The 14,112-nt window shown below is 35.7% G+C and overlaps 1 protein-coding gene and 1 pseudogene across 9 annotated transcripts in view; both read left to right on the top strand.

The window, feature by feature from the left end:
- The window catches only part of Disp1 (dispatched RND transporter family member 1), a 210,556-nt gene that overhangs the window by 151,784 nt on the left and 44,660 nt on the right, over positions 1 to 14,112 (top strand). For 5 of the 9 annotated variants that reach the window (XM_071600042.1, XM_071600041.1, XM_071600040.1 and 2 more), the window contains one exon: positions 8,101 to 8,639. In XM_071600042.1, the coding sequence (XP_071456143.1) occupies positions 8,131 to 8,639 (509 nt within the window). In that variant the 5' untranslated portion in view covers positions 8,101 to 8,130. The remainder of the gene's footprint in view (positions 1 to 8,100; positions 8,640 to 14,112) is intronic. The other 4 variants (XM_071600037.1, XM_071600036.1, XM_071600043.1 and 1 more) reach the window with 1 other exon arrangement.
- LOC114092243 (NADH dehydrogenase [ubiquinone] 1 beta subcomplex subunit 1 pseudogene) lies at positions 9,885 to 10,055 on the top strand (annotated as a pseudogene).

Raw genomic sequence — 14,112 nt, 5'->3', positions numbered from 1 at the left:
AGAATTTAATGGTAAAAAGTTCATGAACTCAAAGAAAAATAAAATTTAATTTGTCTCAGAAGGGAAGAAGATTATATTTCCCTACTTAAAACCATCCTTTTAGTTCAAGGGCCTGTTTCTTTGATTAAAGATAAATATTTTTCTGTCAGGTCTGTAGATTATATTATTTTGAAAAGTTCAGATACTTCATGACAACAGTGATCAATCCATTGCCTTGCTTTGTCAAGTTTGCATAACAATACATGGATGAGTAGCACCTCCTTAAATTAATGAAAGATGTCTCTGATACTCTTGACTGTGGAACTGTAACTTTTTAAAACTATCCTGGGAAATACTGAATTCAGAGGCTATTTTTCACCTGGGCCTCTGGAAGAGTTTTATATCAGTAGTCTCTAGTGATCCTATAAACACCAGTTGAACTTGGCTTTACCCTGAGGTAATACCATCTTGAGGTAGTGGAAAAGCTTACCTTTAGAAAAGTAAAGCCGGCCTGGGATTGAATCCCAGTCACGTGATTTGGATAAATTACTTTAATATTTTTGACCCTCAGTCTTCTCTGTAATGGGTTCAATGGGATCTTCAGAGAGGGATTGAGAGGAAAGTGCTTGACATAGTGAGATGATAGAAAACATTTTTAATAGCATTTTGTGGGAGAAAATATTCCTAGAGACAAAACCTGGCTGATGTCCTTCTGTCATCCAGCTTTAATAGCCCCATTGCAGAAAATGCCTAATGTATATGCCTTTGTCAGTTTTTCTTGTCATTTAAAGAAACTATTTCACTAGTTATAGCCCTAAATTTAATAGGGTTCTGGTGATCGGAAGTGGGACCATCATTTTGGGATAAACATCAAGCAGTTTTAGAGGAACCCTTTCATATAAAAACAGAATTGGTAAATAGTGATAGGTACTTCCCAAATTGCCTTTATACCCCTTTTGTATACCCATCTTCTTATATTTAATACCATGTAAGAAGAAACAAAATGTGTCTCACCCAGTTACCTGGGCAAAGTGCTTCAGTCCGTTTACATCGATTGCACTAAAGATTAAAATTCTATCAACTCTAATTTTCATGCACAAACCAGTGTGGGAATCATGAGATAAATCGAAAATAAATTTGATTATCAATTAGAAGTTCTGTTAAAGGTTGTTACTTTTCTCTGCCCTAATTAGAAAAACTGACCTTTATTTCTCGGCAACTGTTATTATTTCTCTACTTGTTTTGTTCTTCCTACTTTAATTATGCATTATCTTGTCACTAGTTAGGCCCAATTCTTTTGTAGCCTCCCCACCTAGTTTGTTGTTTTGCTTTGATATGAAAAGTGTGTGCCAGGGACAACAGCACAGGCATGTTGTTGGAGGCTTGTGTCCCCACTCCAGGTGGAAGCATCAGAATCTGCTTTTATCTTAATTCCCAGGTTAACTTTATGTTTGGAATTCCTGGGTTAGTGCTTTGTATTTTCATCTAGTGAAACACTTATATGTAGCTTTCTTCTGGAAAAAATGGTTGGCTATATAGCATAGAGTCTTCTTGGTGACCCATTCTTACCTTTTATTCTTAAATGTATTGCTATGAATCTGGTGAAGCAGAGTATTACTGTAAAATACATCATCTGAGCTTACCAAAAGTAGCTTAACAGAAAACTCTCAGCCTTGGCATCAGGATTCCTGGCCTCACCATATGCCATCAGTGTAACTTTGGGCACCTTACTTAGAGTCTCTGTGTCAAGTTCTCTTTTGCAAAATGAAGTGGCAATGCCTGCCACATCTGTTTTTCTGAGGGCTATTAAGAGGATCAACTCAAGTGAGATCATGTGTGTGAAAGTGCTTTGGCACTACCAAAGAGGTGTACTATTGTAGCTGTTGATGGGGACGAAGATGTTGTTCCTTCAGGCTATGTAGGCCCTATGTTTGTTAAGGATAGTGATGGCTTTGCTAAGTGGTTATTGTGGTAATTGGAACAGGTCTGCGTATTCTCTTCAGCGGTACATTTAGATTTTAACTTGGCAGTTTTCTGGCCAGGCTAGCAGTTCTGATTTTCAGTTCCAAGTAGATGATGTGAGTTATTTTTTTTTAAAATGTGATTTAGATGATTTGTATTCTGGGAGCTACCTAAATAGTCTGATTGCATTCTTTGGATAAATTATAATTGTATTTTATTACCATATGTAGTATATCTATGTTCATGAATAAAATTTACAAATACAAGCAGATCCCGTTATCATTTTATAACATTTTAATGACATGCTCTTTTTTGTCTGTGAAGTATGATGATTTTGTATATATTATAGGTTCATACTTTTTGAGTTCCAGACAAATGTAGGATGTAATTCTAATCACATGAACTCTGGTGACTCTACACACACACACACACACACACACACGCGCACACACACCCACACTCACTCACTCTGGATCCATACCACGTAGGTTGTTCTACATCTAAGTTTTATTTGCACATAATGATGTTTTTTGGACTTCCTTCCAAATATTATATCCTTATCTAACCCACTTTTTTATTGGGCAGAATACATAAGTTAGAGTTAGGCAGAAATTGTCTCCTGTTGCTGATAAGTTCAGTTGTTTCTTGTTTTCACTGTTACTATGCTACAGTCAACCTCCTGATGCATACATACATCGAACACATTGTACAAGTATATCCAAAGGATAAATCTCTAGTTAAATTGTGGGTCAAAGGATAAAAGCTTCTTAAATTTTGATAAGTAGTATCCCTGTCACTCTCTTACAAGGTTACACCAATTGGCATTTCTAACAAATTTAATTCTAAGAAGAAACCAAGACTTAGAGACAGTTTAAGTAACTTGACCCAGGTTCTCAAAGTTGGTGACTTGTAGAGTCAACTTTCAAACTCAGACCTACCCATGCTATCTCTTCTCAGCCATGAATATTTCAGTTGCCATTTTAAAGCATAATTTTGGCTTTAAAACTAGGAAGCATCATTCCATGTCTTTTTATATGCTCATAACTCAAATAAATAAAAGAAGCAGGGTGCAGTGGTGCATGCCTATAATCCTAGCAGCTCAGGAGGCTGAGACAAGAGGATTGCATGTTCAAAGCCAGTCTCAGCAACTTAGTGAGACTCTGTCTCAAAATAAAAAATTAAAAGGATTGGGGGTGTTTCTCAGTGGATAGGCACCCCTTGGTTCAATCCCTAGTACCAAAAAAAATTTTTTTTAAATGTAATAAAAGATGCTTCTTGCCAAAGACCAGATAGCCTCCAAACTGCTAAATCATTCAACATAAAAATGCTACCTGAAAAGGAATAATGATTATGAGTGAGATTAGTAGCTTTGGGTATAATTATATTGGTACATGATATTCATGGACAGCAGAAAGTACACCAAAATATGGTTTCCATCCCACCTTGAGCCAGTGACGCAATAAAGCTTTCCTTTGGCATCCCCTGTGTGTTATGGCCCAAGGGAGAACAGGTGGTTTCATCATAGTTGCCTTGGAAAGTTTTTCATTTTGTTTGACCTAGAACTTATTTCAAAATTCCACCAAAAATACAATCATTAATGCATTTGTAATCACATACCATAATATTTATTACAAGTGTTTGACATAAGTAAAGGGTATTAGCATTTTCTTTCAGGACTTCCTTTTTCCATTTCTTTTTTTTTTTTTCTTCTTCTTTTTCCATTTCTTTTTATTATGTGTTTTTTTCTTATATCTTGTCTGCTTTACTGTTAGTTCCGTTCATCCTAAGCTTAGACCACATTTTTTTCTCATTTGTCTCAGTTCTAAAGAAAAAAAAAATGTTTCTCTGTGTGAACCACAGGGTCAGCTCTTAACTTCAGATTAAAACTGAACCCCTACACAAATACACACACTGATAAGTCAGAGACATTTCTTAACTTTCTGTTTTTGCATCTGTGTGTGTGTGAGTGAATGTGTTTCCTTACTTATGAAATTATATTGGTTTTTCCCATTTTATGATTAAAGAAACTGAATCAGAGAAAGCTGTGTTTCTTGCTTCAAACACAAGCCAAAATCAGAGTTCAGATTATTCTTTATTATCCACTAGTTCCTGCTTCATTACAAGAAATATCCCACTTATAAAATAGGTTGGGCTCAAGAAGTTTGTTTGTAAGTCAGTTATTTGGCACTTGATCTGCATTTTGCCATGGTGGAAAAAAAAATGTTTTAAATGGTATTAAGTCCCTCAGCTAGCCTACAAGAATCTATTTAACTCTTGTGTAACTACAAAATGTGTATTTGCACTAAAAATAAAAAAGAATGGTAGTTATGATTCTGTTTAAAAAGAAAAAGGGAAATTATTTTCCTTAGGGATGCATAGACTTAATTAGAAGGTAGAGAAACGGGTGAAAATAGTGGAGAGTTTAGGAGAGATTTCAAGGTACTTCTAAGGGTATTAGAAGTTGATAGCACTGTCCCAGTTTTTCCTTTAGAACTTTGAAGATGTTTGTTGTTGTTAGATGCTTCTTACTAACATAACTCACCCAACAATTGTGATTAGAATCAATGGGATTGACTGAATTAAATTAAAAAAAAATAGATGATCTGAGATGGTGTATTAGCCAACCTGAGATGGTGAAAAATAAACTGGCAAACCAGTACTTCTTCCTTCTATCCTGATAGAAAAGGCAGGAGTTTTTTGTATTTTTTTTTTCTTTTAGCCCAGCAGGTCCCATCAGTGGGGCTAGCTTGGCTGAGGTCTAGAGGCAGCTTTGGAGCACAGGTTGCAGGTGGAGGCTGGAGAATACTATGCTTTCAGTAGTTTCTGTGTGTGAAGTGTTTGTACCATGGCAGTTTCTAATTCTGGACAATCATTTCATTGATCTCATCTAGCCATTGCTTCCTACATTGTCTATCATAAAATAAACATTTTAAATTTCAGTTAACTTTTTAAAGAGGCCAGCCTTCTCTAAATGTCCTTTAATTTATATTTTAATATATATATATAGTTTTGCTTTGTTTTGTTTTGTTTTCAGAGGATCAGCATATAGCTCATCCTTTTAACAGCAAAAGGGAGGATATGTTCTTCAGTAAACAGAAGCTTAAGTGAGGGGCACATTTGGAAAGTGAATGAAGAATGATTACTTTGTGCCTCCTGGGCCAGATTAGTGTTCTTATTGGACACTATGCCTACTCTGCTCTCCAGCAAGTTGCACAATTCATTTAATTACTTTTGCTTTGTGTTGGACATATTAATTGAGTATTTTATACTGGTTATGTGTACCCAAGAGTGATTTTATGAAGGTTAAAGCAACTTTATATACTGCAATTCAGAATTCCATTAGGTGGTCATTATAAGAGGAAGTTTGGGGATTGGTAGGGAAAAATAATTGTAATTAGGTAAGTAACAACTAATTGATTTTTAAAAATACTTTAAAATGTTTTTGTCTTTCTACTGAAATGATATTTAGGAAAATTTCTAATCCATACCTTAATTCCTGTATTTTTTATTATGTGATGCTTATTTAATTGAATGTGTGTGGGTTTTATCTTAAAGGTAAATAAACTAATAATGCTAAATTCTCATCCCAATACAATGATACCTCCTGGGTGCCAGTATTTAAAGTTTTTTGTATTCTTCTCGTATACTCTGCTCCAAAATACTCTAGTTGAGTAGTTGACACAGTAGGTAAAAATGTGCATTAGACTCCTCTTCATAGGTTTTTTGGTTTGGTTGCCATGTATTTAGACCAAAATTGGCTACCTGTGTTTATTTGTTTTTAATATTTATTTTTTAGTTGTAGTTGGACACAATACCTTTTTTTTTTTTTAATGTGGTACTGAGGATCAAACCCAGGGCCTTGCATGCACTAGGCGAGCACTCTACCACTGAGCCACAATACCAGCCCCTGTGTTTCTTATCAGAGGTGTGGAGAGACTGGAGAAAGATTTCTTCAAAATCTGTTTTGTCTGCTTAGAAGTAGTGAGCCAAAGGTTAGTGAGCCCAAAGTATGTACCCAAAGTACCGTGCCTAAAGGGTTCGTGAACCAAAGTATGGTTTTCTTTTTTTCTTGTTGGCTTTCATGTATAGGTTAAGTAGACCAGCGGCATTTAATGACCTGTTTTTCTTACTGTGAATTTGCAGATTTTGTTTTTATGTTTCTTAGAGGAGGTGGGGTGAACTAGCAGAGAAGAAGGAGTTTGTCTATTTTTGTCCTTGTTTGTTGACTAGACAAGCATCCTACTAGTAATTTGAACATGTAAGGGTTTTCCTTTATATTGAATGCCTGAAGCCTTTGGTGAAAGGAAAAAAAAAAATGTAAGGAAAAAACTTTCATCTGAGGCAGATCTTACAGTAGTATTGTCACAGAAGAAACTAAAGGAGTCCTGGAGAGGGAAACCTCAACTCAGAATGAGTTAGGTCCTGGACAAACATCACAAAAATGAATTAAAGGACATTAGTTAGAGGCACAGAGATTTATTTAGGAAAACAAAGAATACATGTTTGAGGGAAAATGTGGCCCATCTCCAGAATGAGAGATGCTCTTGGGGTCTGAGATTCTTTTTTTAAAATGAAACTTGGTGAGGGATGGGAATGGGAAGGTTTGTGAGGATGACATCAGTCTGGTGAACACAGGATGGTTTAGGTTGGTCTGGTCATGTCCAGGCTCCTTAGGTTGGTATGGTCTCCATTATCTGATCAGTAGATAACTGGAAAGTACCCTAGATTATAGATTTCTTAAAATATCATATGTCTCTTTGTTTAATCTATTTATTGCATGGGTGAATTTTGATTACACTGAGTGATTTTTGGAAGTGAATGAATTTATGGTAACTCTATGATTTATGTATTTCCCAGAAATGTGGGAGTGACAGGCCTGGGAGAAGAACTAATTTGGGGAGTAACAGGCCTGGAAAGGCATGTGAAACTTCAGCTTAAAATTACACTTCCTTGTTCTTCCTTTTGTCTCCATTCTACCTATCTTTTTATTTCTTCTATCCTACCTCAGTATCATTTTTCTCATGTACGAGCAATGTTACCTATTATGTATAACAAAACATATTAGTACATTTATGGACAACTATGTAATATGGTTAAATTTTTAGCATTATAGTCATTGATGGAAAAAGAAGGAGAAAACTTGTGCATCTTGTATTTTGATTGTAAGAATTCTTAGCTAATTTTCATTTTCTTTTGTTTATTCTTATTCTTTGACTTAAGTAATTTAGAAGAAAAGTCTTATGGTTTTGGGGCTTTTCTAAAACATAAAACATTTGAAGATTATTCACATTGTTTTAACCTGTTCAACTGATGCCTTCAGGTCCTTCATTTTGCCCATCATTCTTCAGTCAGAACACCTAAGCATCCCTAAATATTCTAATTTTTTTTTTAATCTTGTGACCTGAATGCATAATCTTTTTTATTTGTTATTTTTAGTTATACATGACAGTAGAATGTATTTTGACATATTATACATATACAATATGTATATGTATAATATGTCATATTAATGAATAAGAGTACAACTTCTTATTCTTCTGGTTGTACATGATGTGGAATTACGTTGGTTGTGTATTTATATGTGAACATAGGAAAGTTATGTCCAATTCATTCTACTATCTTTCCTATCCCCATTCACCGTCCCTTCCCTTCATTTTCCTTTTCCTAATCCAAAGTACTTCTATTTTTACACTCCCCTTTATTGTGAGTTAGTCTAAATATTCTAATTCTTAACACATTCTTGCATGTCTAAAATGAGAAGAGAAGAAAGGCACTGGGGGAGAGGTGAGGTGGCAGATAGGTGGGGATAGGAGAGTGTTCTTTTTTTCTAATTTTTTTTATTAGTTGCTCAAAACATCACAATGACATATCATACATTTGATTCAAATGGGGTATGAATTCTTATTTTTCCACATGTACAGATTGCAGTATCACATTGGTTATACAGCCACATGGAGAGTGTTCTTAAAATGCACCAGTATCTGGAGGAAAGAACAGTGCCTGAGTGTTGGCTGCTTCCATTGCAGATGCTGCTGGGTTTCTACCATGGTGGAACAACTTACTGCAAAAACCCTTGTGTTCAAAAAGCTCTTTTTAGATATCTTTCTTTTCTTTTTTATGTATTTGCTGACCTGCTTATAACTAGATGATTTTCTATAGTTTTCTTTCATAGGGTCAAGAAATCAGAACATGGCTATGAGCAATGGAAACAACGATTTTGTGGTTCTGAACAATGGCAGCATCACAACCAGTGCTACCAATCCTGGTCCCTTCACCCCCTGCGATGGAGACCATGCAGCCCAGCAGCTCACACCCAAAGAAGCAGCAAGAACAAAAGTGAGTCCAAATGGATGCCAGCAACTTAATGGCACAGTTAAATCATCCTTTCTGCCTTTAGACAACCAAAGAACGCCTCAGATGTTATCCCAATGCTGCCATCCTTGCCCATATCATCACCCTTTGACCAGCCATAACAGTCACCAAGAGTGTCATCCCGAGGCTGGCCCTGCAGCACCCTCTGCTTTGGCCTCCTGTTGCATGCAGCCACACTCAGAGTATTCTGCATCTCTGTGTCCAAACCATTCACCTGTGTATCAGGCCGCGTGCTGTCTTCAGCCCTCGCCATCCTTCTGCCTGCATCATCCGTGGCCTGACCATTTTCAGCATCAGCCTGTGCAGCAGCACATAGCCAACATCAGGTGAGTCTTTGAAAGTTTTGCTTGCCTTTAGCATTCAACTGATTCCACCTGGATGTGACTGCTTATATTTATTTCCCCAAAAGGAGGAGAGGAAAATGTGTTGGGAAACAAAACTAATAATAATGCTTATTTTATGGATTGTGTGAAGCCTACTAAAATCCAAATGAAATAATATATCTTATCCATTGACTTCTTGGTCCATTAAATTCTTCCTTCCTTTTTCCATGTCTACAACCTGGCTGTACCTGAGTTACAAAGTTCAGTAAGATGTTTTATTGTTAGCAGTTCACACAGAGAAATGCACAGATCTTTAAATATGCAGTTTGATCAGTTTCAGCAAATGTGTACACTAGTATAATCCATATCTTAGCCTGGTGTAGCTAGCATATTTCTGTCCCTCTCTCAGTCATTCCCTGCCCCAGACATCATCTCTGCTCTGAGTTCTGTTACCACTGATTTGTTTTGTTAGCTCCTAGAACTTCATACAGAGTCATATGCAGCATTTATTCTTTTGTTTTGGGCAATTTTTGCTCAGCATAAGGTTTTTGAAATTGATCTATTTATGTGTGTATTAATTTTTCTTTTTCTTACTGAGTAGTAATCTGCTTGTTGCATGTAGCAAATTCTCTTATAACTAAAGAGTCATATACAGAAAGAGATTAAGTGATAAATACTTTTCACCTTTATCAGATTTTACATATTGAGATTATGCATTTTAATCTTAGAGGAATAAAAAAAATGAGAGAACAGGGTAAAGTGGGTTGGGAGAGGGGTAGAAGGGACAGTCCTCTGCAGCATGTTACTGTAGTTTCTGAATATATTTCCATATGGACATAAGAACCTCATAGTTCTAGAACTATGATAAGAAATTCACCAAATTCATTATATTATATGATATAAATGTGATATATGTTATAATGATATATATATAAAATCACAAATTAAATGGTTGCGGAATGTGAGATGAGATGAATTGTTCTGTTTTAAAGCTGTGAACTCTCCTTTAAAAAGTCATAAAGTTAGTAACTATGAGCAAATAACCAATTCTTTCAGTATACCAGGTTGTGCCAAGATTCTCAGGATTTTTCACTTAGCATTTCTTTAATGATCTAATTTAAAACATGATCTAATTTAATTTATTGAGAGTGCTATGCACACTTTAAGTAATATGGTATTAATAAAACAGAGAAGTGGGTGATTGAGCTCACCACTGCCTGTTTTTTTGGCCCTGAGGCCTCAATAGTCATGGTGAACTTACTTCAGATTGTGCATGACCACTGGGCTCATATATTTGTTCCTATGAGATTTGTCTTAGGATTTTAACTGGACAAAAAGAATGAAGAAAAGCTTACTGCCTTCTGGAATAAGAGTCTGTTATTTAAAGTGAAAATGAGACCTAATTAAGAAGTTACCTGAAAATAAAAGATTGTAACTAAATTACAGAATGTTCATATTTTAAAACACTGACAGTATTTAATTTGAATGAACAGAAACTCATAAAAATACTATATTTGTCCATCCAGAAGACTTGTTTAAAAAAAAGTGGAAATTGATGAAGGAAATTTTTCTTATTTCAAATTTTATCTCAAAATTTTGAGCCTTTTGATTAACTATTTGTTACAGTCTTTTAAAGGTACTTGCAAAGGAAAGGTACAAGTCCAATTGTGTATATCATACACTTTATTGTGTTCAAGCATTACTTTCCTATTTTGTATATTTATTTGTTCAACAGTATTTAGTGAATACGTACATGTGCCAAGCACTGAGGATATAATTCTAAACAGATTAAGGCTTTTTCCCCCCTTCATTCTATAAGATAGTAGGAAAGAAGACAGTAAATCACACAGCTACAATATTGTGATAAGTACTACCAAGAAGGAACACACAGGGGTGCAGATGAATAGAAGTCAAATGAAGAGAGAAAAGGGGGGTTGTCTTTCTTACAGGTAGCAGGAACAGTTCCTGCCTAGACTTATAAGGTAGTGTGGGCCCAACTCCAGCAGACTTCATTGTGCCTTGACCTTGATGGAAAAGTAGTAGCAAGAGGAGAGATATCCTGAGATCAAGTCTGGAGGAAATTTTAACCACTTAAGGAGTACTGGGCTTTATCTGCAGGCCATTTGTGGACCTGTTAGAGATTTGTTGCCTAGCATGCAGGAGGCCCTGAGTTCAATTCCCAACACTGCAAAAAGAAAAGAAAAGGAAAAAAAAAAAGGAGGGGTGTGTGTGTGTGTGTGTATTTTCATAATGGTAAAATATACATAACATAAAATTTATCATTTTAACCATTTTAAGTGTTCAGTTCAGTGGCGTTTAATGCATTTTCATTGTTTTGCAACTGTCACCACTATCCATATCCAGAACTTTTTTATCATCTTCCCAAACTGAAACACGGTACCCACGGAACACTAACTCCCCATTTACCTCTCCTCCAGCACTAGGCAACCACCATTCTACTTTCTGCCTCCATGGATTTGACTATTCTTGGTACCTCATATAAGTAAAATCATATGCTATTTGTTCTGTGTGTGTGTGTGTGTGTGTGTGTGTGTGTGTGTGTGTGTGTGATTGGTTTATTTCACTTAGTATAATGTCTCCTTAGCCACATTATACTATATGTCAGAATATTCTTCCTTTTTAAGGCTGAGTGATATTTTGTTGTACCTATATATCACATTTTGTTTATCCATTCATTCATTGAAGGCAATTTGCATCTTTTTCCTATTGTGAATAATTCCACTATGAACATGAATATGCAAATATCTGTATGAGTTTCTGCTTTTAATTCTCTGGGGCATATGTCCAGACCAGAGGTAAAATTCCTGGATCACTTGGCAATTCTCTTTTTTTAACTTTTTGAGGAATTGCGATACTATTTTACAAAGCATCAGCACCATTTTATATTCCCACCAAAGTTCCAGATTTTCATATCCCCATCAACACTTGCTATTTTGTCTGTTTCATCTTATTTGAGAATTGTCATCCTAATGGGTATGACACTACAGATTTTTGAGCAGAAAAGGAACACTGTCATCTTCATTCTGGAGAGTAGATTAAATCAGAATTGTTATGGATAGGAACACCATTAGAAGGCTTGCTGCAGTAATTCAGGTGAGAGATTGGTGACTTGAACCAGGATTTAGAAGTAAATTCCTTCCAGGGAGATTAGAAGGTAGAATAGACTGGATCTGGTGGATAATTGGATATGAGGTGGATATGGGAAGGGAGGAAAAGTCACATTTGATTTTCAGTTTCTTGGCCTGTACTGGAGGGATAAATAGTAATGTCATATACTAAAATGGGGAAGAGAGGTAAAGGGTCCTAAGTGAACAAGAGTGGAGGCATGGAATTTCCTAGGGAACTGGAATTTGGTGATAAATGTTATTAAAACAGGATATAAGTTATAATAGTGAGTTTCCTTCAGAGAATTAGGATGCTATGTAATACATAATGGCAACATTGAGGACAATGATCCTGGTAAGGGTTATCTTAGACTGAACTCTGAAGAGCTTAAACTCAAGCCAGCAGGTATTTATTTGCAGGATTGTGCTCTGGGCTAGGACCTGAGCCAGATGCTGGCTCCCTTTTTCCATCCAGTAAGATAGCCACAAAGCATATTTGGATGTGGACAGAACTGCTATGTAAGGGAAAAGAGAGCAGTTTGGGTGAGTCTGAACAGAATGTCCTTAGTATAGAAATTCTGAAAATGGGAATGCAGTGATGTTTTCTGCCTTTCGTTAATTATTCTATTCAGCACTTTTAAGAAATTTTTGGAACAAACGTTCTAGAAGCTGAACTCCATCAGGCACTTAAATTTCCCAATTCTTTTTAGTTTGCTTCATGATGATTTATTGCATCTTGATTTTTTAAGTTTTTGTTTTAAAATCAATAACATCAAGTACTTAATGAAGTATTGTTCAATTACTGTTTAAGGTGCATTCATGACTACACATTATTGTAAAGGATATCTTAAAAGTTGACAGTCTTACAGTAAATTGCAGGGATGGAGGGTCCCAAGTGCTTTGGTTTGTTATTGCTATTTGCACATATACCCAAATGGGCCCATCTGTTTAGTATTTTATCTTTAATGTTTTCATTTATTTATAAAGCACTTAAGCCATCGAGAATGTTTTAAAGAGTCAGTCAAATAGATACTAATTTTAACCTAGTCTATTTACTACTTAATTGAATATGTTCATGTTCCTATTTCTCCTCCTCCCTTTGTAATACAGTAGGGTCTTTTTCATTTCCTCTTGATTCTTTAAGCTCTAATCTTTCCAAAAGATTCATTATATTGATAACCTGTGTGTTATTTTTGTCTTTGTAAGATTCTTTTGTAACATCTGATCAATAAAATTAAGATAATTGCAGAGATCACATTTGGTATATCCTATTTTAACACTACCAACTATAAAGTAGCTTAAATTGATTTCATTTTAAAGTTTCAGACTTTTTTCTTTGTAGATTCCTAGTCTCATATTCATTGTTCAATCATTAATTAACATGACTGAGAACAGGAGTAATTCAAAAGGCAGAGTATCTTCCTATAAACAAGACTTGTGCTTATACCAGCAGGTGCTAAACCTGGCTATCTATCCAGTCACCTGGGGAGTTGAGGATAAGACATTTATTTTGCTGTAGAAACAGTAAAGAATTGTAAGAGTTCAGAGGTGGAAAGGATCCCTGCAGGGTAGTGAAACTTAGGGACAGTCGGGCTGAGGATAGAACTAATGTGGGCCTTGAAAGATTACTAGGAATTAATAAAGGGACCACAGCAGGAAGAACATGGAAGGTGGGAGAAAATTCATAGGAGAGAGCTTGCAAAAATAAAGGCATATTTAAGAAGGAGTAAAGAGAACAGGGCTGTTGGAGTGGAGGATCTTTGGGGATGAGAATGAGCTTTTCCTACATCCTGAACACAGTCCAGCTGTCTAAAAGGCTGCATGGTAATGATCTGTTCTTTATCCTCCAGAGTTGGAAAATGCCTCTCAGAACCCAGTCACTTTCATATATGCTGGTTGAAACAAGTTGCAAATAATTCATTTGGGATCTTCTTGTTGCTTTATTAAAATGAAAGGATAATAGTATTATTGCAGAGTTAATAAGAAGCTCTGTATCCAAAAATAGCCTGAAAGATTTCTAATCTAAACTAAACTTACTTTTTAATTTGGTGTTGCAAAGAAATGTTCTTCATCATAACAGTATCCACGGACTCATTATCATGATAGGGAACCTGTGATATTTTGGGGTACATGCCAGATGGATTTTTATGTCTCTGAAGGTGATTTCACAGACAGATGGTCACTTTGAATGTTTCTTGTGGCACAGTAGAAGAATTAGAGCTATATAGACTTAGAATGCTTGGCACAGAGAGGATAAAGAACCCTATCCTTATCTTAGTCTCTTAAAAGTTAACTGAACATTGTCTTTGCCATCCCATACATTGCAACTGCATGGTTCTTCTCACCTGTAT

Source organism: Marmota flaviventris, chromosome 12 (genome assembly GCF_047511675.1).
Source record: "Marmota flaviventris isolate mMarFla1 chromosome 12, mMarFla1.hap1, whole genome shotgun sequence".
Taxonomy (NCBI): domain Eukaryota; kingdom Metazoa; phylum Chordata; class Mammalia; order Rodentia; family Sciuridae; genus Marmota; species Marmota flaviventris.
This window is presented reverse-complemented; position numbering and strand designations above follow the sequence as displayed.